The sequence below is a fragment of the Aotus nancymaae genome, unplaced genomic scaffold, assembly GCF_030222135.1.
Source record: "Aotus nancymaae isolate 86718 unplaced genomic scaffold, 86718_ANA_hifiasm-v0.15.2.pri h1tg000030l, whole genome shotgun sequence".
Classification (NCBI taxonomy): Eukaryota; Metazoa; Chordata; class Mammalia; order Primates; family Aotidae; genus Aotus; species Aotus nancymaae.
In genome coordinates this window covers 28,914,178-28,941,420 of record NW_026988443.1, presented here as the reverse complement: position 1 = coordinate 28,941,420, position 27,243 = coordinate 28,914,178, and the positions used below count along the sequence as shown (strand labels likewise).

General features: G+C 40.5%; 1 protein-coding gene across 1 annotated transcript in view; it reads left to right on the top strand.

The window, feature by feature from the left end:
* The window catches only part of GLG1 (golgi glycoprotein 1), a 155,550-nt gene that overhangs the window by 97,533 nt on the left and 30,774 nt on the right, over nt 1-27,243 (top strand). The window contains exons 3-9 of the mRNA XM_012437442.3: nt 3,081-3,167; nt 8,322-8,537; nt 13,875-14,078; nt 15,602-15,673; nt 16,901-17,084; nt 17,939-18,153; nt 24,925-25,046. Coding sequence (XP_012292865.2) covers nt 3,081-3,167; nt 8,322-8,537; nt 13,875-14,078; nt 15,602-15,673; nt 16,901-17,084; nt 17,939-18,153; nt 24,925-25,046 — 1,100 coding nt within the window. The remainder of the gene's footprint in view (nt 1-3,080; nt 3,168-8,321; nt 8,538-13,874; nt 14,079-15,601; nt 15,674-16,900; nt 17,085-17,938; nt 18,154-24,924; nt 25,047-27,243) is intronic.

Genomic DNA, 27,243 nt, shown 5'->3' with positions numbered 1-27,243 from the left:
GGCAAAACCCCGTCTCTATTAAAAATATAAAAATTAGCCGGGTGTGGTGGCACACGCCTGTAATTGTATCTACTAGGGAGACTGAGGCAGGAGAATCACTTGAACCTGGGAAGCAGAGGTTGCAGTGAGCCAAGACTATGCCACTACAGTCCAGCTTGGGCAACGGAGTGAGACTTAGTCTCAATTTAAAAAAAAAAAAAAGGAAGAAAGAAATGGCAAATCAGCTACAAGGGGGTCAGTAAGGAGACATTCTTTCATTGGTTTGATGTACACATAGAATAAAGTGTTGTTTTAATTTTAGAATACAAAATTTAATGACCAAGCAATAGTGACTTAATTCATAAAAACAGTGATAATGTATTTGCCTAGATTCTAACATTGTCTTTTGAATCCCTGGGTCCATTTGTGCTTCTAAGGAGCCAGGTGGCCCGTGATTCCTTCAGTCAGAACTAAGCTTTTTGTATCTACTTTCAGTTTGGCCTCATGTGTTTCATTGGTTGAATTTGTCATTCATCATGGTGTAAGTTTATTCAGCAAATATTAATTAGTGCCTGCTGTGTTCCATACACTCTTCTAGACAATTAGGATACTGTGGTAAGCAAGGCAATATTCCCAGTGCTGTTGGAGCTTTATGATACATGGTGGCCAGGTTCCACTTCTTTTTTCTAAAAAACTGTTGTTGTTGTTTGAGGTGGAATGTCACTCTGTTTCCCAGGCTGGAGTACAGTGTGGCATGATCTCGGCTCCTGGGTTCAAGTGTAGTGTCCTACAACCTCCGCCTCCTGGGTTCAAGTGATTCTCCTGTCTCAGCCTCCGGAGAAGCTGGGATTACAGGTGTGCATCACCACGTCTGGCTAATTCTTGTATTTTTAGTAGAGACAGGGTTTCGCCATGTTAGCCATGCCAGTCTCAAACTCCTGACCTCAGGTGATTCCCCAGCCTTGGCCTCCCAAAGTGCTGCGATTACAGGCGTGAGCCACTGCACCCAGCCTAAAAACTCACTTATTGTTGGTAGCTGAGAGATCAGAGCTTTTACTTATGTTTTTGTTTTTGAGGAGGGAGGAGAAGAAATCCTGCTTATCCTTCCTATTTTCTTCAGATCTTCCTCACTGCTTGTTTCCATGTCATTCCTAATCCACTTTTTATGTGTCTCTGTCTTCCTTCTAAAAGGTAGATCTGGTCGTGTCACCCCTAGTTTCTCATCATCGACTTCCCATTATTCTTAGGTTAATGTTCAGTCGTGGCTTACAAAGGCTTTCTGATCTGGCTTGGCTCGAGGCTCCTGGGTCTGTCCTCCATTGGACTTCTGGTTCCCTCCACCCCTTGCTTCCATGCATGCAGTATCATTTGCCTAAAACAGTCTTCAGTGTACCCTTGAATCTGTCTAACTGCTGCTAGCCTTTCAGGTTTCATGTTCCCTGACCAAACTTCCCATCCCTCCCCAGTTTGGGGTACTCCTCCCCTATACTGCTATGGTACCCAGTGATGCCATTAGCCAGTTACTTGATCATACTCCCTGCCATTGACTGTGGCTACCACTGGGTAGTCTTTGTCCTCCTTATGTTATCCCCCAGTTCTTAACTCTGTCTGGAACATAGTACGTACTGAGTAAATGTTTGCTTGCTTCCTCTAATAGCCTATCTGCGAAATGCTTTGCCAAGCAGATATTTAACTGAATCAGTGACTGATTGACTGATTTTTTTTCATCTTGGAGTATATACCAGTCAGAGAGGAATGTACCCCCCTTCAAAAATATGTATATACATATGTCTTGATGTTCTACATCATCTACATTTTCGGTTTGGCCTCATGTGTTTCATTGGTTGAATTTGTCATTCATCATGGTGTAAGTTTATTCAGCAAATATTAATTAGTGCCTGCTGTGTTCCATATACTCTTCTAGACACTCAGGATACTGTGGTAAGCAAGGCAAGATTCCCAGTGCTCTTGGAGCTTTATGATACATGGTGGCCAGGTTCCACTTCTTTTTTCTAAAAAAACTGTTGTTGTTGTTTTTGAGGTGGAGTGTCACTCTTTTGCCCAGGCTGGAGCACAGTGGCATGATCTCAGCTCAAAAACTACAACCTCTGCCTCCTGGGTTCAAGTGATTCTCCTGCCTCAGCCTCCGGAGTAGCTGGGGTTACAGGTGTGCATCACCACGTCTGGCTAATTCTTGTATTTTTAGTAGAGACAGGGTCTCTCCTCTGCAGAGTCTACCGAGTCTCTGCTTTGTCTCTCCAACTGAACAATTTAAAGGCTCATTTTTGCTACTTTTCAGAAATTGAATCACTTATCAAAATCTTTTTTTGGAAGCTTTGAAGGTAAAGTAATATTTAGTCATTACCTGTGAGTAATAATGGCTTTAGATATTTTCTAGTGTAAGAGGTGTTAAAACAGTTGTATAAAGTGGACCTTATGGTGTATGTGTCAGATGTTTTAAGGGAATGAAGAGGCTGGGCACACTGGCTCATGCTTGTAATCCCAGCACTTTGGGAGGCCAAGGCAGGGGAATTGCTTGAGGCCAGGAGTTCAAGACCAGCCTGCAATATAGTGAGATCCCATCTCTACAAACATTTTTTAAATGAATAAATGAAGATAAATATGCCTAGAAACTAGAGCCTTTTCGACTCCTCTGGGAAAACTGATCTATGAAAGCACTGATGCTTGTGAGATCTGAGACTAAATCCACCAAATCTGAGCTTCTGGATTAGACTTTTTGGTTTAAGCAGAATTAAGTTTATACAGCCTATTTATATTTTCCTTGAAAACCTTACCAAGGATCTTAATTTTTCATTTTTTTCTTGACTGTTTAATGATTTCTAATTTATAGCTTTAAAAAGTTGTCCTTTTGTAAAAATGACAAAAGTATATCTGAATAGTCATTGTTTTATTTTGCTTTTCTCCCCTTTAATCTAGGAATGTAATGGCATTTTATCCTACTTTCTGTTTGTTATCTGACGTGAATATGCTTTGTCTGGTTCTGTGTAATTGGCTTTTGTCATTTCAAGTAATACTGATAATAAATTTCATATTATTCTAACTGGAGTTTTGTTTTGTTTTGTTTTTCCTCTTTTATCTAGTTGTTGTGGAATTATAAGCTGAACCTAACTACAGATCCCAAATTTGAATCTGTGGCCAGAGAGGTTTGCAAATCTACCATAACAGAGGTAAGTTGTGAACGAATTTTGGAGGTAGCTAATGGCTTAGAAGAGAAAATTACATGTGTTGACCAGACCAGCCCTTATAAGAAGAATGACTCATTTACTTTTCTTAGAATTCACATCTGTCTTGGTTGAAAGTTAGGAAGTTGGGGGGTGTAATTAGACTCTTTTTGTTAATGTCCACCTACACTTACATTAGGATACTATTGATTAAGGCAGTTAGAAATCAGGTTCTATTGGTCTCCAAACAGCAAATGAAAGTGCTGAGGTAGTAAGTGCTGCTCTCACACGTGGGACAACTTGTTATGTCTGAAGCATATCAGCACGGTTAAAAGAGGCCTGTCAGCATTCCTGTTTTGACTGTGCAGTTGGATCAGTTGAACCACAGAGGTATATACTTAAAATAATAGGAATTAGTGTCAAAAAGGTTAAGATTTTTTAAATCATTTAAAAATAATTGGCCCAGTGTAAACAACAATATTAACAATAAAAATGAAAGTTGTGGTACTTGAAATGTCTTTTTTTAGGGTTTTGGTTTTTTTAAATCAGTAATAGAAACTCCAGCAAGCGAGAGTTTCTGAATACTGAAATATGAGAATCACAGAGAAAACAGTTGCTATTTTTCCACCCCGGAATTAATAGTCATAGATCTCGCACCATATTAATCTGTCCCTCAAGCTGGTTCTGTTGATGAATTAAGTCAGGGCCACATTCTTCAGAGCTCTTAAACATGACCCTGTCTCATCCAGATAAGCCATCAGCCTATTTTCCTCATGTCATTATGGAGTCTCATAGCACCTGTTTTCTCAAATCTTCTAATACTGGATCAGAGATGTTTTATTCTTTTAAAGCAGTGACCCTTCATGTTTACCCTGGGGCTTCCGAGCAGAAAGGCATATCTTTGGAAAATTGATCTTTAGCTCCTAGCTTTAATATTCTACATCTCAAACTCCCTTAGCTAGCTATACAACTAAACCTCTACCTTTAAAATATCGAGGGCAAAAGTGTTTGCTTAATAACAAAACTCAATACAAAGAAATTAGTCCCAGGCTTGAACTTTAAATGTCTGTATTTTCCCTCTGTATTGTGGTACTATACAATTATTAGTTTTTTTATGTTTTTGAGACAGAGTCTCACTCTGTAGTCCATGTTGGAGTGCAGTGGTGCCATCTTGGCTCACTGCAACCTCTGCCTCCTGGGTTCCAGCAATTCTCCTGCCCCAGCCTCCCAAGTAGCTGGGATTACAGGTGTGTGCCACCACAGCTGGCTGATTTTTGTATTTTTAGTAGAGACAGGGTTTTGCCAAGTTGGCCAGGCTGGTCTTGAACTCCTGACCTCATGTGATCCATCATGCCTGGCCATAAGTAGTTTTTTTTGAGAGACACATTGGGAGAGATACATAGACACACACACATGTATGTTTGTTTTGCCCCATTTTGTGTCACCATTAAATGCATACCAGCTTGATTGCCCTGGGGAAATTTAGTTGAATAAAATTATATATATATATATTTATTTTATATATATATTTATATATATAATATATATATAAAATATATATAAATATATTTTATATATATAAATAAAATATATATATAAATATATATATTCACTAGAATAATTTCAGTCTTTGCATTAGGCTGACTTCCATATAATGTGTCTATCATGATTGTCCTCTGTGACCTTTTTGGGTGTTTTGGTTTTGTAAAAGATTAGCGTTAACAAGGCTGCTTCTCTCTCTCAAAGGAAGATTATACTGGAGTCAGCGAAATTAAATATCAGGAAGAAAACAGTTGCCAACAAGATATTTCATTCTAGATTTTCCTTTTATCGTCTTTCTTAAATTTGGAATCCTACTCCCAGGGAGAAAAACAACATCACAGGAATACATGCAAACTATTAATACAAGCCAAACTTAATCTCCAGGATTGAGCTAAATCCTACCTGCTTTCCTCCTGGCTCTTGTCAAAAAATAGAGGGACCGCAGCATTTTGCTGATGGTACCGTGTCAATCTGCTCCCCAGCCACTTTAGAGTTTACTTGTATTCTTAAATATGTTGATGATGATTTAGTGCCCCTTTTTGCTGTTAATCTTAGAAGTTTAATAAGATAGAAGGAAAAAGTACTATCCAACAGAATGAAGAAAGATGCAGACTTCTCGTTCAAACACCACACCCTGTTATAATAGGAGTAGGTGCCACATCTCTGTGTTTCAGTGAAATCTCAAGTGATTGTAGCTAAAATTTACATTTAGCTTCTTATTGAGGCTGCAGTTCAAAATGTGCTCTTGGTTTTCTTAGAGGTGTTTTAAAACTTTTGGTTGCCCAGTATTAGGGCTTGGAAAAATATTTCTCTGTTTCATTAAGTGGGTGCCTGCCCCTAGTCCTGTTTTTTATCCAGTGTTTTTTCTGTGATTGAATTACAAGTGCTGGGATTTTCAAGCATCTATTCCTCTTTCAGTTTTCAAACTTAACTCTGTTTTTTTAGGGGAAAAAAAAACTTTTCCAGGAAATAGAGTCCTGGCCCTCTTTTTTTTGTTGTTGTTTTTTAATTTTGAGACCATGTCTTGCTCTGTCACTCAGGCTGAAGTGCAGTGGCGTAATTTTGGCTCATTGCAGCCTCTGCCTTCTAGGTTCAAGTGATTCTCCTGCCTCAGCCTCTTAAGTACCTGGGACTACAGATGTGCACCACCACACCCGGCTAATTTTTGTATTTTTAGTAGACAGACACGGAGTTTCCCCATTTTCGCCAGGCTGGTCTCAAACTCCTAACTTCAACTGATCCACCCACCTTGGGCTCCCAAAGTGCTAATCACAGACATGAGCCACCGCACCCAGCCATGGCCTTCTTTTTAGGCATCACAAAAACTTACTTGGCGTTAAACTAAAAGAATTGCATTCATCTTAACTGTTGAAAATCTCTACTGCCTCTGAAGCCAGTGTGAGACCGTTTACTAAATTCTCAAGTTTGCTTCTTTAAAAGTAAACACAACTGGCCGGGCACAGTGGCTTATGCCTGTAATCCCAGCACTTTGGAAGTCCGAGACAGGTGGATCATGAGGTCAGGAGATCAAGACCATCCTGGCCAACATGGTGAAACCCCGTCTCTACTAAAATACAAAAAAAATTAGCCAGGCATGGTAGTGCACAGCTACTGCAGAGGCTGTAGTCCCAGCTACTGTGGAGGCTGAGGCAGGGGAATCACTTGAACCCAGGAGGCAGAGGTTGCAGTGAGCCGAGATCACGCCACTGCGCTCTAGCCTGGCGACAGAGTGAGATTTGGTCTTAAAAAAATAAAAATAAAAAAAGTAAACACAACTTTCTGTTTTGAACTGAGTTATTTTTGTGGTCTGGGTTTGATACTGGAGTTAGAGGTGAAGAGACTCATTTTCCTGTAGGATATAATTCATCTGTGGTGTGTCCTTTGTGCAGCACCTTTTGGAAGAGGAGATTGTTTTGCCCTATGGACATGCTTATGATAGATAGCCTAATGGGGAGAATGGTCTCTGTTGGTTTTAAAGTACAAATAAAACATTCTTTCTTGTTTATATTCAAAATAAACATTCCCATTTAACTCCTTCCTCTTGTCAGAATTGCCACTTCAATTTGTTTTAATTTCCCCACATGCAATAGGCTTTTTTCCAAACAACCTTCTCTGTTTTATAATTCAAGCTTATAATTCTGTTAGTAGGTTTAGTAGGTTTTACTTTTGCCTGAATCTCAGCATCTTGGGACTAGTTTGATTTATTAGCATTTTGTGGTTTGGAATGCACTTTGCAGGAACACTACCATGCGGAATCACTCTGTGCCTGTTCTACTAGATCATATGTCTAAACCACCCAAACTAGGTTTGCAGTGGCCTTCCCAGACTTCTTGCTCAACTGCACTGAACATTGTTTTAAACATGTTTCTGTCCCAGACCACAGCGGTTTCGGATTCTACTAATTTCAAAAACACATGTTCAATCCATAGTTAATTCAGAACACATTAATGTGACGTCAGGAAGTAGGCCTGGTGTGGTGGCTCACGCCTGTAATCCCAGCACTTTGGGAGGCCAAGACGGGCAGATCACCTGAGGTGAAGAGTTTGAGACCAGCCTGGTCAACACGACAAAACCCCAGCTCTACTAAAAATACAAAAATTAGCCAGATGTGGTGGCACGAGCCTGTAGTCCCATCTACTTGGGAGGCTGAGGCAGGAGAATCACTTGAACCCAGGAGGCAGAGGTTGCAGAGAACCCAGATCATGTCATTGCACTCCAGCCTGGGTGACAGAGCAAGACTCCGTCTCAAAAGATAAAAAATAAAAATAATATCATGTCAAGAAGTAATACTACACCTTCCCTCCTGTCTCTCTCTGGCCATTAGGTTTACCTAACAATAATAGTTTGCTGTGTAGCTTGGTTTGGGATGTGCAGCTAGACTTCACTTCTGCACCTGTTTGTCAGACCTTCCTCCCTAGATTCATCCCCTCACTATCCATTGCATTCTTTGCGTGGTTACAAGGACTTCTCCATAGGATCATGCCAAAGCTGTAGATGTTAACAGCTCTTTTCACTCCATTTAGAAGTGAGCGTTACCTAAGCATTTGGATATGTATGTAATTTTTTTTTTTTTTTTTTTTTTTGAGACGGAGTTTCGCTCGTTACCCAGGCTGGAGTGCAATGGCGCAATCTCGGCTCACCGCAACCTCCGCCTCCTGGGTTCAGGCAATTCTCCTGCCTCAGCCTCCTGAGTAGCTGGGATTACAGGCACGCGCCACCATGCCCAGCTAGTTTTTTTTTTGTATTAGTAGAGACGGGGTTTCACCATGTTGACCAGGATGGTCTCGATCTCTTGACCTCGTGATCCACCCGCCTCGGCCTCCCAAAGTGCTGGGATTACAGGCTTGAGCCACCGCGCCCGGCCTGTAATTTCTTGGAAAACACATTAATCAGGTTTTTCTAGAAGGCACAACAATCTGAGTAGTGATGACACAGTATTTTTCTTTAAAATGATTGTATATATTTCCTTGGATATATTCCTAAGAATTTTTCTTTATTTTCTCCGAAGTAAAGAATTAGGAAATCAACAGGAAAATGTCAGCCATTTTTCTCTTTCATAAATATTGTTTGATACAAGCACAGAACACTTTTGTAAAACAGCCACTTTATTTTGAGCAGATTAAAGAATGTGCTGATGAACCAGTTGGAAAAGGGTACATGGTTTCCTGCTTGGTGGATCACCGAGGCAACATCACTGAGTATCAGTGTCACCAATACATTACCAAGATGACGGCCATCATTTTTAGTGATTACCGTTTAATCTGTGGCTTCATGGATGACTGCAAAAATGACATCAACATCCTGAAATGTGGCAGTATTCGGCTTGGAGAAAAGGTATCTAATACTACATTGGCTTCAACAAAAGGTCTTAAAATTTTGGTATGTGAAAAGCTTTTATAACTGACATGGAAAAAAATTAGGACTGGAGTGACCTTAAGTTGAAATTAAAGAAACTTGTCCAGACAACCTAAAAGCTAAGGCTGGTTGACAGTGCATTTCATGTGTTTGTAGTGAAATATTTCAGTACTATATGAGAAGCAGAGGAATTAATACCTGCAAAGAGTGGTGTTATTTTCACAATATTAGACTAATTGCTGGTTACCTATAATATGTCTCTGGCAATGGGGGACACCTGAGTTCTTTTTTTTTTTTTTTGAGACAGAGTCTCCCTCTGTTGCCCAGGCTGTAGTGCAGTGGTAGGATTTCCGTTCACTGCAGCCTCCGCCTCCTGGGTTCAAGCGATTCTCCTGCCTCGGCCTCTTGAGTAGCTGGAACTACGGGAATGCGCTACCATGCCTGGCTAATTTTTGTATTTTTAGTAGAGATGGGGTTTCACTATGTTGGCCAGGCTGGTCTCGAACTCTTGACCTGAAGTGATCTGCCCGCCTCAGCCTCCGAAAGTTCTGGGATTACAGGTGTGAGAGCTACCCCACCCAGCCAAGTTTCTAATCTTTCCCTGCATATACCTCGTGGTTACTATAAAAAACAATTACTTAGCATACTGGCTGCTGTCCATCTATAAAATATTAGAAAATTTTAAGATATGTGAAGATACTTCTAGTTTGTTGGGAGAAAGGTCCTCTCTGAATGGGATGTATTATTAACTTTAATCTCAGAGGAACTGATTTTAGTAAAGACAGAAAGAATATAACTGCCTAGCTAGTTTCTTCCACAGTTATATCTGATCTTATTTTTGAACTTAGTCTGCTGAACAGAAGGTCACAATAGAGATTTGGCCAGGTTTATTCTGAATTTGTTTGCTCACCAAAAGTGAAAAAAACTCCTGAAAAGTAATGGATGCCAGTGGGAGAGGGAGTCTGAGACCTCTGGCATCAGCTATTAATTGCTGCTGCTCATTAATCTGCTGTTCAGGAAGTATGATGGAAAATAAAACCCATTCATCCCTTTGCTGTCTATTTGTTCATAGTTGGCAGGCATCACTCATAAAGGGGACATGGTGTTAGGATCCTGGAACTGAGCACACAGTTCAAATGCGGAGTTTCTTGCTGTGTATTGTCTGGCTGTCACCGAAGCCTTGATGCCCTTTGCTTATTATCAGCACAGGGCCTGGTCCCTTATCAGAGGGTGCTGCTGAGTTGGTCTTGACAACTCTGTAAGCTTGGCATAAATCTTTCAGGCAAGTAAAAGAAAGGGCAGCTTTAATAAAGAACACAGTGTTTTCTTTCCCAGCAGACTCTAAAAATGGCACAAAAGCACTTAAGTCATTCTGATGATTCAGGAAGCTCCTCTGACTTTTTTTAGGATGTTGAAAATTATACCCAATTCCAAACCTGACTCCTTTTAAAATCTCCACATGGTGTTCCAAACATACTTTTCAGGAATCAGCGATGAGGCTTTTTCATCCTCGTGATGAGTGCTCCATGCAGTAAAGCCAAGAGTTTCAGTCCCTCTGTGGAGTATTTCTTGCCTGGTAACCACCAAGGTAGCAGCCCATTAGCCTCCCTCTAACTCTCTAAATTGTCACCTGCGTACATGAGTTAGTAAGTCTGTAGTGACTGAAACAATTGCAGAAAATAGTACTGCTGGAGCCAAAAGCATGGCAGAATTGTTTATTCAACTTAGATAAAATAGCAAAGATTGTTTCTATGGACCAAAGATAGAAATGACACTTTTGTCATTTAATCTTTCAGTATGGCTACTAGTTAGGTGAAATTTCAGTTTATACCAGGTCACTATGCCAGTATCAAAGGCTTTCTTATATTTGGGGAACAGTGAGATGGACTCGCACTTGAACTTGAAAAAGCCTCTTCCTTCATGTCTTTTACTCTGTGCTACAACCAAGTTTAAAAAAAGAGGAAGGCATGTGCTCAGCTCTTCTGTTCCTTTTCTAACTGTAGTTTCTTCTCTGAAGCCAGTTATTTAGATAGAAAAATTATCCTGAAAATTAACGAAGTGGCTTCTGAACACAGAAAACAACAGGCTTGTCAGTTTCAAATTTGCTGCCACTGAAGCTTGAAACTCTTCTATGACTAGTTGTGACCTCACCTCCTCCATAGGTCAGAGGAGAGGAGTCATGGTTAATCTTTTTGTACCTTGCCTTTGTATGAACACATAAATGTAATGATTTCAAAACTATGATTTTTTCAAAATGTTAAATTTTAGAGCGAAGAAGATATATTAATAAAGCCTTTAGCATTTGCTATAGTAATAAATGCTGTTAAAATGAAAGGACCCAAAAGTAAAGGTTTAAATAATTTACGTCATCTGAAGAAAAAGAATGTGGCTTCCAACAAAGGAACTTCACTGCGGACATGTGCAACAGGATTAGTGCTTTTATGCCTCAGTAACTGTATCGTTTTTTATTTCCTGCTTCTAACCAGTTAGTTTGAGTAATTCTGATAATCCTTTTTCCTTTATCCACTGAGGTAGATCAGAGAAGACAGCAGAAGCATTGTAATAGAGAATGGTTTATAGCAGAGTTGAAAACCGAGTTCTTGCCTACTATTGAGAAGTTAGTGTTAGCCTCTGTTGTAGTTTGAGTTTTTTTGTTTTTGTGTTTTTTCGTGGGGGCCGTTGTTGTTAAAGGACAAGGAGTATGGGGAAGAAAAAATACTGCCTATCAAACTTCTAAAAATGGATCAAGGCATTGGCAGTTTTTAGGCAGATGTTTTTCTACCATAATAAAATTAACAAACATTTATCTTAAGTTCATTTATAGGATAATTTATTACTCATATGCCAAGCCTGTGTATAAATAACTTTTAAACCTAAGTGGTCTTATTTTCTCATAATGTGCAGGTGTGTAGTTCACCTCACTTACTTTATCCATGCAGTCTTCGTTGTCGGATATTTGTATACATTTCAGTTACAAACTCAAATGGGATGCACTAAAAAGCTCAGAGACTCTGAGGAACTCCTGAAATACCATTATTTGAAAAAAGTATCTATCTGAAAGTTACAATGAATGGAAACATCTAGTAGAAGTATTTTTATGAACTAATACCAGTGTGTGGTGCTACACACATTCACACATTGCTTATCGATGAGGATACAATGAGGATACAAGGACACGTTCTGAGAAATGTGTTGTTAGGCATTTCATCACTGCGTGAATATCATAGAGTACACTTACACAGACCTAGATGGTGTAGCCTACTACACACCTAGGCTATGTAGTGTAGCCTATTGCTCCTAGGCTACAAACCTGTACAGCATGTGGCTGTGCTGAAAAACTAGAGGTATTTATAACACAATTATAGTATTTATGTATACAAATACATATAAACATAGGAAAGGCACAGTAAAAAATACAGTATTCCATTGTTGGGTGTAGTGGTGCATGCCTCTAGTCCCAGCTACTCGGGAGGCTGAGGCAGGAGGATCACTTGAGCCCAGGACTTTGGGACTGCAGTGAACTGTGATCCCCTCCTCTGCCCTCCAGCCTGGGCGACAGGGCAAGACCTTGTCTCTTAAATAAATAAATAAATAAATAAATAAATAGAGTTAAAAAAAAAACAAGTTTTAGGAGTTTTATAGACTCTACCCACTCACCCAGATTAACCCCAGGTCTAGATAAATAAATGATAACTGTTAGCTAGGCACTTTATGTTCTACAACTCAAATAAGTTAGTTAACTCCTGTGAGCCTCTGTTCATTCATGTACCCAGTAGATATCAGAGCTGTATTCTTTCTTCATATGTATGTTAGGAGATAAAATGAAAGTTTTTATGGAAACACTTGGAAATTAAGGTGCTATAGAACATATCCTATTATAATAAAATAGGAAAAAGATACATTCTTTGATTAATTTGAAATTTTGTCTGAAGTAGATGTTATCCCTACTTGGTTTTAGGAATAATCTTCTTCTCCTTCTCCTCCTCCTCTTCCTCCTCCTCCTCCTCCTCCTTCTACTACTACTACTACTACTACTTCTCCTCCTTCTTCTTCTTCTTTCTTCTTTTTTTTTTTCTTTTTTGAGACTGTGTCTCACTCTATCGCCTAGGCTGGAGTGCACTGGCGCGAACTTGGTTCACTGCAAGCTCCACCTCACAGGGTCAAGCAATTCTCTCGACTCAGCTTCCTGAGTAGCTGGGGTTACAGGCACGTGCCACCATGCCCAGCTAATTTTTGTATTTTTAGTAGAGATGGGGTTTCACCATGTTGGACAGGCTGGTCTCAAACTCCCAACCTCAGATGATCCACCTGCTTTGGCAACCCTAAGTGCTGGGATTACAGGCATGAGCCACCACGCCTGGCCAAAATCTTTTTATTAAACACAGAGTATTTCATAGATAGGTATTTTATTCTAACAAGATTTTGAGTGCATGTGTATAAATAAGTGATAGCACTATATTTTAAGATGCTTTGGTTTGCTATGTTAGTGGTTATACCTTAAATTGTTGAACCATATCTTATGAGTATAGATTAGGATTCTTGAATGGAAAATATTTAGGGGAGCTATCTCGTATTTTGCATGAATGAATGTTTGTGGTTGCTATGTCGGTGATGAAATGTACAATTAAAGATAATTGGATGGTTTTTAGGAAAACTCTCAAGAGCAGTTTGTGTAAACAGTGGTAATCTTGTTAAATCCCGCTAAGATAAATCCAAAACATCAACATGAGTATTAAACTACAGATGGTGCATGTTGGGGTATTTGTGGACACTACAGAGTAGGAAAAGGAGAAAGAAGGTCTCTGTAACTTCTTAGTAGATTTTGTGGTTTGTTGGTTTTTAACTTGACTGAAAGCAGTTATTTGGGAAATGCCTAGTTTTTAGAGACAAATGAACAGAGATTTCAGCAGTGTAATTTCAGTGTTGACATGAACTATGACCAGAACATTGAGCTGATGTGTTTCTTAAGAATTTTTGGCATTTTAAATTTTTGTAAATTCAGGTTCTTATTTCTAGTGCTAACTAAACTATAGTAGTTAAACTTCCCAGGATCTTTGTTTCCATTTGTAGCATGCATTTATTATATTCTAACTGAAGGTCATTGAGGGCATTTTCTTTAACTTCCACAGTGTGGTTGGTTCTGACTTGATTTTTCAATAGCACATTAATGATCTAACTCCATGTTGGTGTTTTGTAACTCTGTGTGTGTGTGTGTGTGTGTGTGTGTGTGTGTGTGTGTGTGTGTGTGTTTAGCCAAATGTTTATTTGAAACCTATGGGTGAAAGTTTTAAAATATTAATATCCTCACTATTTTAGGATGCACATTCACAAGGTGAGGTGGTTTCATGCTTGGAGAAAGGCCTGGTGAAAGAAGCAGAAGAAAGAGAACCCAAGATTCAAGTTTCTGAACTCTGCAAGAAAGCCATTCTCCGGGTGGCTGAGCTGTCCTCGGATGACTTTCATTTAGACCGGCATTTATATTTCGCTTGCCGAGATGATCGGGAGCGTTTTTGTGAAAACGTGAGTCAGCTCAGAAACTGTTCTGTTCTTCCTTTTATTTTCACATATAGATAATTTTGTTTTAATTAATTTAATTGTACTGTTTTTTGAGAGGCTGAGTCTCACTATGTTGCCCAGGCTGATCTTGAACTTCCAGCCTCAAGCAATTCTCCCACCTCAGCCTCCCCAGTTTTTGAGACAGGATCTTGCTGTGTTACCCAGGCTAGAGTGCAGTGGTGTGATCATGTCTCACTGCAGCCTCCAACTCCTGGGTTCAAGTGATTCTTCTGCCTCACCCTGCCAAGTAAACTTTTAAGCGGATGTTGCTGTGTTGCCCAGACTGGTCTTGAACCCTTGTCCTAAGATGATGCTTCTACCTCTGTCTCTGAAAGTGCTAGGATTATAGGCATGAGCCACTGCAACTAGTCATAAAATATTTTTTAATACTCTAATATAAAATAAGCCATCAAGAAACCTCACATGTAGAAAAACTGCAGAAATGAAAGATGAACTTGGTCCCAGTATAACAGAAAGTGGTAACTAGATATTCAACCTTGATAATTTAACATTTAGTTAAGAGTTGACTTCTGATGATCTCCACATAGTGTTTTTTCTGCTTTATCTCACTTCTCAATTTCAGTTCTTGGAAATCTATTTTATCTATATGAATTTTATTTTACCCACGATCCTACCTATTCACATCCATTCAGTGGCTAAAACTTTAACACACATTTATATGTTTTTGGCTAAGGTGAAGAAAACAGCAGGTGGCTAATTTTTAAAACCAAATCCTTGATTACCACCTCCTGACTCTATAGAACAGCTTTCTAGCACTTTAAATAGAATGGTCTCTCCATCCTTACAACAAAGGACTGAAAGTAACTTGTGTATACTTCCACTCTGCCTGCTGGTTGGAATTAACAGCTTTAACCATCAGAGCCACTGATGTAAGAGTTTTATTAATTCTAGCATACGCCTGTAAGAAACAAGACTCAGAGGCTGGGCACGGTGGCTCCCACCACTTTGGGAGGCTGAGGCGGGCAGGTCACTTGAGGCCAGGATTTCGAGACCAGCCTGGCCAACATGGTGAAACTCTGTCTCTACTAAAAATACAAAAATTAGCTGGGCGTGGTGGTGGGTGTCTATAATCTCAGCTACTCAGGAGGCTGAGACAGGGGAATCACTTGAACCTGTGAGGCGGAGGTTGCACTGAGCTAAGATCATGCCACTGCACTCTAGCCTGGGCAACAGAGCAAAGCTGTCTCAAAAAAAAAGAAGACTCAGACTCTGACTCTTCTCTTGGTTCCCTAATTAACAAAATATATCTGAGAACAGATGACAAATGCCAGATATCATGGGAATATTTTTTTCATCTTTACTGCAGTCACTGTTTTTGTTTAAAGTCTAGTAAATTTTATAAATTTTATAAATGTTTATCCAAAGGTGCTTACTGTTGTAATCATTTAATAGAAAGCTCTGTATGAGATTGTGGATAATGTTCATCATAACTACTTAGCTAAAGTAGTGTATGTTCCATCTTACAGACACAGGCTGGTGAGGGCAGAGTGTACAAGTGCCTCTTTAATCATAAATTTGAAGAATCCATGAGTGAAAAGGTAAGTATTACTTTGAAACTAATGAATATTTTGATTTTTTAAAAGCTTTCTCAAATTCTCTCAATACTTATAATCTTATACAAAAATGTAAATGACTGATAAAGCTCACTCCTTTCAAAGGTGAGGTGCTTGGGTTTAAGCTGAAATCAAGCTTAAACCCAAGCTTGGCTGAAACCAAAAAAATGAAGCCCTGATTGTGATATAGATAGTGAGAAGCCAAGTGAGGTTCTCACTGTGGTTGTTTTTTCAGTTTTTTTGTTTTTTCCTGATACGGAGTCTTGCTCTGTCACCCAGGCTGGAGTGCAGTTGCATGATCTTGGCTCACTATAGCCTCTGCCTCCCAGGTTCAAGCGATTCTCCTGCCTCAGCGTCCCTAGTAGCTAGGACTACAGGTGCCTGCCAGCACACTTGGCTAATTTTTGTATTTTTGGTAGAGACAGGATTTCACTATGTTGGCCAGGCTGGTCTCGAACTCGTAACTTCAGGTGATCGGCCTGCCTCTCACTGGTTTTATGTACAATGCTCAGTGTGATTTTATATAAAACCACACTGAGTCCAGCCCTGCCTATTCAAGAAGTTTAAGTTAGCCAAATCAATGTGCTTTGTACATAATTAATTATCTAATTTTTTAGCAGCTGTATTATTAAGCATCCTCTTTTAGTTCTCTGTCCCTGGATGAATGCAGGAATCATTGATGACTTTTGAAACAATTAATTTTGCTATCTTGTCATTTATTTTCCAGTGTAGCTGAAGAAATATTATTTCTGTTTTCTTATGTCATTTGAATAATCTTATTCAAATCTTATATCATTATTCACATGATATAGAATAAATGAATAATCGTAATTTGAAGTATAGACTAGAATATCCCAAGTGTTAATGTTAGTTGCCAGTTTGATGCTGGTGAAATTTATGTTAGGAATATTGTTAAAGTGGAAAAGAATGCTGTGTGTCAAGTTAATGTATTGGGATCTGTTCTGGACACTGCTATTGCAGCAACACTTCGCAAGTGACTACAGAATTTCTAGGTTCCCCACCCTCTTACCCCTGTCTCACGCCATACTAGTTTAGCTCAGTTGTGCAAATTTTAACCAAACTTAGATATGTTGGTAATAACCGCAGTTGTTGACATGTACTTGACTGAGTTGACATGCTCATCTTAGAGGTACACCTCAACAGCAAAACCACATGAGTGGTCTAACGGCTCTTGCTGTACTCTTTCCTCAGTGCCGAGAAGCACTCACGACCCGCCAAAAGCTGATTGCCCAGGATTATAAAGTCAGTTATTCATTGGCCAAATCCTGTAAAAGTGACTTGAAGAAATACCGGTGCAATGTGGAAAACCTTCCACGATCCCGCGAAGCCAGGCTATCCTACCTGCTCATGTGCCTGGAGTCAGCTGTACACAGAGGTAGTGTTCATTTCTTTTTATCATATCTGTTCCTTTTGGGATTCATACTCTAAAGTTTTTTATATGTAAATGTTAGTTTCCTCCCATATTTGCTTTTTTTATTTTCCATGTTTTTAAATTAATTATTACTATTTTTTTTTAATAGAGATGGAGTTTCACCGTGTTGGCCGGCCTGGTCTCGAACTCCTGGCCTCAAGCGATCCTCCCACCTTGGTGTCCCTGAGTGCTGGAATTACAGGCGTGAGCCACCATGCCCAGCTGAATATTTTTCATTTTTGAAAATTGTGCGGCATTTTGGGGAGACTCAGGGTAGAACATTGTGCAGCATTTTGGGGAGACTCAGGGTAGCATGATTTAGCGCACGGGGCAGACTTGGCTTCGATTTTTGACTCTATCACTAAACCAACTGGGTGACCATTTTTTGTTTTGTTTTGTTTTAATCTTTTTATTTTAAGTTCTCCCCATTGGCATTTACAGATCAAAGAAGTTGGGGGAGCCTGTAGTGAATATCTGAAGTGTAGTCTTTTCCAAAAGTTTTAAATGTGTAGGCCAGTGGAGATTGTTCTTTGGCTTTCATTTTTACCTCAACAGTTATTGATAAGAATTTCATGGGCAAAGTATTTGCATTATTAGTGCAGTTCTAACACCTGCTTCATGCAGAACACTGACAGGAGAAGCCTGAATATCTGGAGTCTAAGCCTATGTTATGCTACTAAAGCTTTTGCTAATTCTTTAGTATGACTGGTAGGTATATTGTATTACAGATAGAAATCTGTACTCTTAATAGGTGGTGATTTGTAATGCTAATGCATACCATTACCCTCCGTAATGTTACGACTTACATCCTTACTTAGGGCGACAAGTGAGCAGCGAGTGCCAGGGGGAGATGTTGGATTACCGACGCATGTTGATGGAAGACTTTTCTCTGAGCCCTGAGATCATCCTAAGCTGTCGGGGGGAGATTGAACACCATTGTTCCGGATTACATCGAAAAGGACGGACCCTACATTGTCTGATGAAAGTAGTTCGGGGGGAGAAGGGGAACCTTGGAATGAACTGCCAGCAGGCGGTAAGGAGACTTTTGCCATTGCCATTTTGAATGTCACATTTATCAGCTGAGGAGCCTCTTCCTAATGCTGTCCCACCTTGGTTTATCTGGATCGTTTGTGATATCACATTGAAAATTGGGTACTAAATACCAGAGACAGAAAGAACGTTGTTTCTTCAGGCATATCTTAGTAAGAATGTGGCATTTGCTACAGAGCAAAAGTTTGAGCTCATAATCAATAAAAAGAATTATCTTCTTAGATAGAAAGCATTATTTGCTAAGAGTTCCTAACGAAAGGGCAGCTTGCTAGACTGGATTTCCTAAACTCAGAATCAAGGCAAACCAGGTTCTGATCCATGAGGACGGGCCCTCTACCAAGAGAGAATTTGCCTGTCTAAATAGGCTTGATTGAGTTGAGGCTGAAAGAGAGTTGATATAAATTGAATTTTTTTCTAAGAGTTTATTTTTGTTACTGCTTTGCAGCATGGCATGAATTCCTGGCCTGAAGGATCAAGAGAGCATGTTGTTTTTGAAATCACACTGTCTTTTCCTCATACACTAGGACAACTATGCATGGAAGAGTCATTTTCTTTTTAATTTAATTTAGGTTCCAGGATACATGTGCAGGATGTACAGGTTTGTTACATAGGTAAACATGTGCCCTGGTGGGGGTCTTTCTTTTTCTAGCCCTAAACCTCACAGTTAGCATACTTTGCTGGGGAAGATAAAGTTCTTCTTGATCTAGCATCTTATAAACAGTTGAATAACTACAGGTCAAGTATGAAATGCAAAGTTAAAGTATTGGAGATTTAGTGCATCTGTTTCATTCCTGTTGTCCATGTTGATTGCTCTTTACTGGACAGGAGTCTTAGAGCAACTTAACATACCATGTGCACTAGTGTGCCCTGTGCAGTGAACTTTCCTTTAGGGAGCACAAGAGTTAGTTTCACTTTATATCCTAGAATAGAAAGTTGAGGCTCTCTCGTTAGTTAAACTTTAGAAAACCACAGTCAGTCTTATTATTTTGTAGTTGGCATTTTATTAAAAACTATATATCAGTCTGAATTTTATTTTCCTGATAATCAGGTAAAATCAGAATTTTACAGTCTGAAACAAAACTTTGAAGACTGAAACACAACAGTTTTATACAATTTGGATGTGGAGTATAATTTCATATTAACTTTTGTTACTCACCTTGACCTAAAGTAGACACCAGTGCGTGTATGCATGTGTGTGCATGCATATGTGTGTGCGCATGCGTGCCTATGCTTCCCATAGGGGGAAAATAGGCAAATGTAGCTTCTTCTCTAAAATACCAAGCTGGTGCAGGAGGGAAGGCTTCTGTGGTATCCTGGTGGCCTGGGCTACTGACCAGAGCCCAACACCCTCACCAAGGCCTGTTCTTAAGTCAGAGCCGCTAGTGTGTTGACACGGGCTTCAGAAGTGAAGTAATCTGCTGTTTCAGTTTGCCACAGTGTTGTTCCTAAGGTGCAGTTCTTGCTGGCGACTGTCCTGGGAAACCTGTTTGCCTGTGTAGGTCCTGGGACCCAGACCAAAAATCAGTCAGGAGACAGCCTGTATTTGCATTTCATCCTTAAAGCAATATGGAAAGTTTGGAGGAGGGTCAGGAATGAACTTACCTTTTTTTTTTTTTTGAGACAGAGTTTCACTCTTGTCACCCAGGCTGGAGTACAATGGCGCAATCTCGGCTCACTGCAACTTCCGCCTCCCGTCTTCAAATGATTTTCCTGCCTCAGCATCCTGAGTAGCTGGGATTACAGATGTGCACCACCATGCCCAGTTAATTTTTGTATTTTTAGTAGAGATTGAGTTTCACCTTGTTGGTCAGGCTGGTCTCAAACTCGCGACCTCAGGTGATCCGCCTGCCTCAACCTCCCAGAGTGCTGGGATTACAGGTGTGAGCCACCATGCCTGACCTAAACCTTTTTATTGAGGCTATGCTTATAGTAAAGGATACAGAAAAAAGAAAATAGACTGGTTTGACTTGAGGCACCTAATTCACACCCAAGGCTTTTTAAAATCTAGCTGGTTGAAAGAACCAATAATTCAGCTTGAAAGATACATAAGTACTGCCCACATCACCTTTTGTGCCCAAAAGAAGGGTACTTTCCAAATCTAGAGAGGGTGGCTTCAAGTAGTGAAACATATGATTTTGCTCATCTTAAATTTAGCCAAGTGGGGCCAGGTGCAGTGGCTCACCCCTATAATTCGAGCATTTGGGGAGGCCAAGGCGGGCAGATCTTGTGAGGTCAGGAGTTCATGACCAGCCTGACCACCATGGGGAAACCCCATCTCTATGAGAAATACGAAATTAACCTGTGGTGGTATGTACTTATAGTCTAGCTACTCAGGAAGCTGAGGCAGGAGAATCACTTGAACCTGGGAGGCATAGGTTGCAGTGAGTTGAGATCGCACCACTGCACTCCAGCCTGGGCCACAGAGTGAGACTCCATCTCAAAAAGTAAAAAATTTTTAAATAAAAATAAATTTAGTCAACTGGAAAAGAAGTGTTTTGATTTTTATAGACCCAGGGTTTTCAGCTTTTGCCCACAAAAACTGAAGGCCTAAATGATCCAAAGGGAGAAAACTGTCCTTAGTCTTCTACAGTATCCGTCCCCAGTCAAATTGATGAATGTTTTAAAATAATTCATTTTGGGGGAGTTTCTTTTTATTTCTTTTTTGTTGTTGTTGTTTTGTTTTTTAAGTGATGAGGTCTTGCCATGATCGCCAGGTTGGTCTCAAACTACTGGGCTCAAGCAGTCCGCCTGCTTTGGGCTCCCAAACTACTGGGATTACAGGCATGAGCCACTATGCCTGGACTTTTTTTTTTTTTTTCTTTTTCTTTTTCAACGTTTTCTTCCTAATACAGCAGACTTCAATACCTGTTCTGTGGTTGACCATTTAGTTGTCCCTGTTGTCTCCTTGGTGATTGATTTAGTGATTTCTCAGCAGGTAGTGAGCTGTAAAACATAAGAATAATTATTATCTTGTTGAGTACATACTGTCTCAAATGCACCATAATTGTGAGCTGTGAAATTCTCTTCATTGATGGCTCAATAAGTCTGGGCCTAGGCTCTCCTAAGCCAAAGAAAACTGCCAGTCTATTCTCTAGTCATCTCTCTAAAGCATTTTCCCAGATTTTCCTAAGCATGCCAGGGGCTAGAATAGGTGTATAATCATGTAGCAATTCACATTTTCAGTGTTTATTTCACATGCTACTGTTACTAAATTCCAGAGTGGCAATGATCCCCGGAGCCGTTAGCCCATTAGGCTCTAGAGGGCATTCATTTTCGCCTGTAAATAACTTCAGTCCAGTGCATTTATTGTTTCTTAAAGTTTGCCTGTCAGTCATGGATATTTAACTGATACAATTCTTGCAGAGACTTTCAGACTCCCATGGTGCTTCCAACTTTTCTCATAAAAAGATGTATATACTTTGGTTTTTGTCAACAAATGTCATAAGTAACATTGGTAATCATTCAATAGTGATTTTCCTACCAGTTAACTACAGCATTTTGTAGCTTTTCTAAACTGCCACCAGGAATTTTTGGTGTAAATAACTTCTATCCTAGAATATTGGAAATCTTTCATGTTTCTCTCATCTAGATTAGCAGCTTTTTTTTTAGGATAATAGAAGTTTGTGGTTTTTTTCCTTTATTTCCTTTTGATTATGGCTCTCTGATAAATTTGTGATGAGGTCATACATCTAACCTATGATCCCACAGGTGTTCCAGTGAAGACCCTGTGGGATCATAGGTTAGCTATATAAGGATGAGAGGACAAATCAGTGACACAAAATGATTCCAGTTCTTTAACTTGGCAAAAGGGAACCCAAACCAGTAAGGATTATAGTTTTCAAATGTGCTTTCTGTTACTAAAGATTTCTACCCCAAGACTGGGTGTGGTGGCTCACACCTGTAATCCTAGCACTTTTGGATGTTGAGGTGGGTAGACCACTTGAGTTCAAGACCAGCCTGGCCAACATGGCAAAACCTTGTCTCTACTAAAAATATAAAAATTCAGCTGGGTACCATGACTCACGCCTATAATCCCAGCACTTTGGGAGGCTGAGGCGGGTGAATCACGAGGTCAGGAGTTCAAGACCAGCCTGGCCAACATAGCAAAACCCCTTCTCTACTAAAAATACAAAAATTTAGCCGGGTGTGGTGGCGGGCACCTGTAATCCTACCTACTCTGGAGTCTGAGGCAGGAGAATGGCTTGAACCCGGGAGGTTTCATGGTTACAGTGAGCCAAGATTGCACCATTGCACTCCAGCCTGGGTGACAGAGCAAGACTCAGACACACACACACACACACACACACACACACACAGAGCAAGACTCAGACACACACACACACACACACACACACACACACACGAGGCCGGGTGCAGTAGCTCATACCTGTAACCCCAGCACTTTGGGAGGCCAAGGCTGCCGGATCACAAGGTCAAGAGATTGAGATCATCCTGTCCAACATGGTGAAACCCCATCTCTATTAAAAATACAAAAAAATTTATCCAGGCATGGTGGCAGGTGCCTGTAATCCCAGCTAATTGGGAGGCTGAGGCAAGAAGAATTGCTTGAACCTGGGAAGTGGAGGTTGCAGTGAGGCAAGATCGCACCACTGCACTGCAGCCTGTCAACAGAGCAAGACTCCATCTCAAAAAAAAAATTAGGAGTGCTGGCACATGCCTTTAGTCCCAGCTACTCAGGAGGCTGAGGCAGAAGAAACTCTTGAACCTGGGAGGTGGAGATGGTAGTGAGTGGAGATCATGCCACTGCACTCCAGCCTAGGTGACCTCTGTCTCAGGAAAAAACAAAAAAATGATTTCTACTCCAAAATACCATCTGCTACTTATTTGTAGTAATAATGATCTTTCACGTCTATAAAATGCTTTGCAGTTTACCCAATATTCTCCTGTATATTATTTTTTTTTTCTTTTCTATACCACCTCAGAACATGACACATTAATATTATTATTTCTTACAATTTTTTGCAGTTAGAGAAACTGAAACTTAAAGGTAATCAACACGTCCATGTTCTCAAAGCTAATCTGTCATAGCCAGAACTATTAATAGAACTTATTTCTTTTGATTTTTTTTTGAGACGGAGTTTCGCTGTCGTTACCCAGGCTGGAGTGCAATGGCGCGATCTCGGCTCACCGCAACCTCCGCCTCCTGGGTTCAGGCAATTCTCCTGCCTCAGCCTCCTGAGTAGCTGGGATTACAGGCACGCGCCACCATGCCCAGCTAATTTTTTGTGTTAGTAGAGACGGGGTTTCACCATGTTGACCAGGATGGTCTCGATCTCTTGACCTTGTGATCCACCCGCCTCGGCCTCCCAAAGTGCTGGGATTACAGGCTTGAACCACAGCGCCCGGCCTCTTTTGATTTTAATTTAGAGCCTTTTCATCTACTCCCCTCCTTAAAGGTAGGGAAAAAAAATACATGAAGCACCTATTCTCATGTCTTTCCTTTATTCCATGGTAAGACAGAAAAGTAAATGATAAAGAATATAGTCTCATTTCTAGCTGCATAATGACAAGTATTTTTCTATATACTTATAATGTGCAAGCTCGAGTTTGCTTACCTCTTGGTTGTAGAAAAATAGTTGAGGAAAATGGGAAATTATTAGTACCGTAATCTTGTTTTTTGCAATTGATATTTCTTCAAGTTAAATGAAATTGCACATGTGCTTTTAATAAAGCACAGCACACTTGACTTAATACCATTGTCTTTGCAGGAAAATTCAAATTCCAGATTCCTATGACCAAATTAGGTCTCTCGTTGAAAATGTTCTTTATTTACTCTTTTCCACTCAATTCTGACTTTGCTATGAGCACCACATTTAGTAATCTGATTAACATGTAGGCAGATAAAAGCAAAGATGCAGGCTTCACAGTCATGTTGTAAAGACCTCCAAGGATTAAGCCAGGCGCGGTGGCTTAAGCCTATAATCCCAGCACTCTGGGAGGCTAAGGCAGGTGGATCACGAGGTCAAGAGATGGAGACCATCCTGACCAACTGGTGAAAACCCCTCTCTACTGAAAATACAAAAAAACTAGCCGGTGTGGTGGTGCGTGCCTGTAGTCCCAGCTACTCGGGAGGCTGAGGCAGGAGAATCGCTTGAACCCGGGAGGCAGAGGTTGCAGTGAGCTGAGATCGAGCCACTACACTGCAGCCTGGTGACAGAGCGAGACTGTCTTTAAAAAAAAAAAAAAAAAAAGCCGATCACGGTGGCTCACGCCTGTAATCCCAGCACTTTGGGAGGCCGAGGCGGGTGGATCACGAGGTAAGAGATCAAGACCATCCTGGTCAATATGGTGAAACCCTGTCTCTACTAAAAATACAAAAAATTAGCTGGGCATGGTGGCGCGTGCCTGTAATCCCAGCTACTCAGGAGGCTGAGACAGGAGAATTGCCTGAACCCAGGAGGCGGAGGTTGTGGTGAGCCGAGATCGTGCCATTGCACTCCAGCCTGGGTAACAAGGGCGAAACTCCGTCTCAAAAAAAAAAAAAAAGACCTCTAAGGATTAGTAAGCAGTCCCCACAGTGACTCAAATAGAAAAGTCTGCAATCAAGGTGGAGAAACCAGTTGGAAAAGTATTTGCCAAGAGCTCTTGAGTTTGGCTAGTGACAACTGTTGACAACTTTTTTGAAGTACATTGTGGTAAATAAGACTGAGGAACTGATTGTATGAAGAAGACACTGCTCTTCCCTAGCACCTAAGTGACTTACTTTCTTCCTTCTTAATTTGTTTTAATCCAGCTTCAAACACTGATTCAGGAGACTGACCCTGGTGCAGATTATCGCATTGATCGAGCTTTGAATGAAGCTTGTGAATCTGTAATCCAGACAGCCTGCAAACACATAAGATCCGGAGACCCAATGTAGGTTATCTTATCCATGGTATTTATCCATATTGTATTTTACTTGGCAGCACAAGGAACATTCCTTCAAATGACTTTTGGGTGGTTTGAGATCTTAACTGAAATTTTGTTGAACAGGTTGAACATAGACCAGCTTTTAGTAAAACTAGTATTGGAATTGAAACCTAGGATCTGCCTCATCCATGATATAGAGACCCTAGACCCAGTATTGTGATGGTGTTTATTGACAATGACTGAGCATATATGGACTTGTTTATTAGGTTACTGAATAATTTTATATAATGATCAAATAAATACGGGAGAGAGAAACACTCAGGATAAGTGACACATACTTTGGCACCTGTAGTTTTCAACCTAGTTGTATATTGACTCATTGTGTACATTAGCTACTTGGTAATCATCAGAAAATACTTGAAGTTGGACGCGTGGCTCCTGCCTGTTATCCCAGCACTTTTAGAGACTGAGGCAGGCAGATCACGAGGTCAAGAGATCAAGACCATCCTCACCAATATGGTGAAATCCATCTCTACTAAAACTACAAAAATTAGCTGGGTGGGGTAGCCTGTGCCTGTAGTCCTAGCTACTTGGGAGTCTGAGGCAGGAGAATCACTTGAACCTGGGAGGTAGAAGTTGCAGTGAGCTGAGATCGCCATTGCACTGCAGAAAACAAAATGTGGTAGTTGGAGGGAGTGGTGATAGACAAAATGAATACTAGAGTTGCATCCAAGATCTAGAAAAGCTGAATAAATACTATATTAAAGTATTAATTCTTATACTTTAGTTTTATTTTTTATTATGTAAAAACAGCTCTTAAACCATGGCTGGGTGCAATAACTCATGCCTGTAATTCCAGTGTTTTGGGAGGCCGAGGTGAGAGGATCACTTGAAGGCATGAGTTTGAAACCAGCCTGGGCAGTATAGCCGGGCAACATAAAAGTTTTTAAAATTAGCTGGCATGGCAGCATATGCCTGTAGTCCCCTCTACTTAAGAGGTTGAGGTGGGAGGATTGCTTGAGCCCAGGAGTTCAAGGTCACAATGAGCTGTGATCTACCACTGCACTCCAGCCCAGATGACAGAGTAAAACCCTGTCTCAGAAAACCAAACCAAAACAAAACCAGCTGCAAAATAAGAACAGCTTCCGGCGGGTGGAGAGGGGGGAAAAAAAAGAACAGCTTCCTTATTCTGCAAAAATTTTTGTAGACAGCAGTTGGCCATACCCAGTAACAAAGTGAATATAGTCCATGTTTACCTCATTCTGCTGTGCAAGAACTCCTGTTGTTCATGCTGTGCTAGAGAATTACAAAATTAGATTCTTCTTTTACAGCTTTCTGTGTGGTTAAACACACTTAAAACTAATTAAGAATATTTACCGGCTGGGCGCAGTGGCTCACGCCTGTAATCCTAACACTTTGGGAGGCCGAGGCAGGCACATCACCTGAGGTTGGGAGTTTGAGACCAGCCTGACCAACATGAAGAAACCCCATCTCTACTTTAAAAATGCGAAATTAGCCTGGCGTGGTGGCACATGGTTGTAATCTCAGCCACTTGGGTGGCTGAGGCAGGAGAATCACTTGAACCTGGGAAGCGGAGGTTGCAGTGAGCTGAGATTGCGCCATTACACTCCAGCCTGGACAACAAGAGCGAAACTCCGTCTAAAAAAAAAAAAGGAATATTTACCAATGTAAAAATAACTACATCAACCAAAGAGGGGGTTGGGGAGAGGGAAAAAGGAAGGAAGAACTGCTGCAGTTGAAAATAAATTAAGATACTCATCAGTTGTCCGGGCGCTGTGGCTTACGCCTGTAATCCCAGCACTTTGGGAGGCCGAGACAGGTGGATCACGAGGTCAAGAGATCAAGACCATCCTGGTCAACATGGTGAAACCCCGTCTCTACTAAAAATACAAAAAATTAGCTGGGCATGGTGGCACGTGCCTGTAATCCCAGCTACTCAGGAGGCTGAGGCAGGAGAATTGCTTGAACCCAGGAGACGGAGGTTGCGGTGAGCCGAGATCGCGCCATTGCACTCCAGCCTGGGTAACAAGAGCGAAACTCTGTCTCAAAAAAAGAAAAAAAAAGATACTTATCAGTTAACCTTTTCTGGGTCCTGATTTGAACAAACTTGTAAAAATAATAATAATAATTGAAATAATTTGAAAACTAACAGAATGTTACATGATAGCAAGGTTTTTAAAAT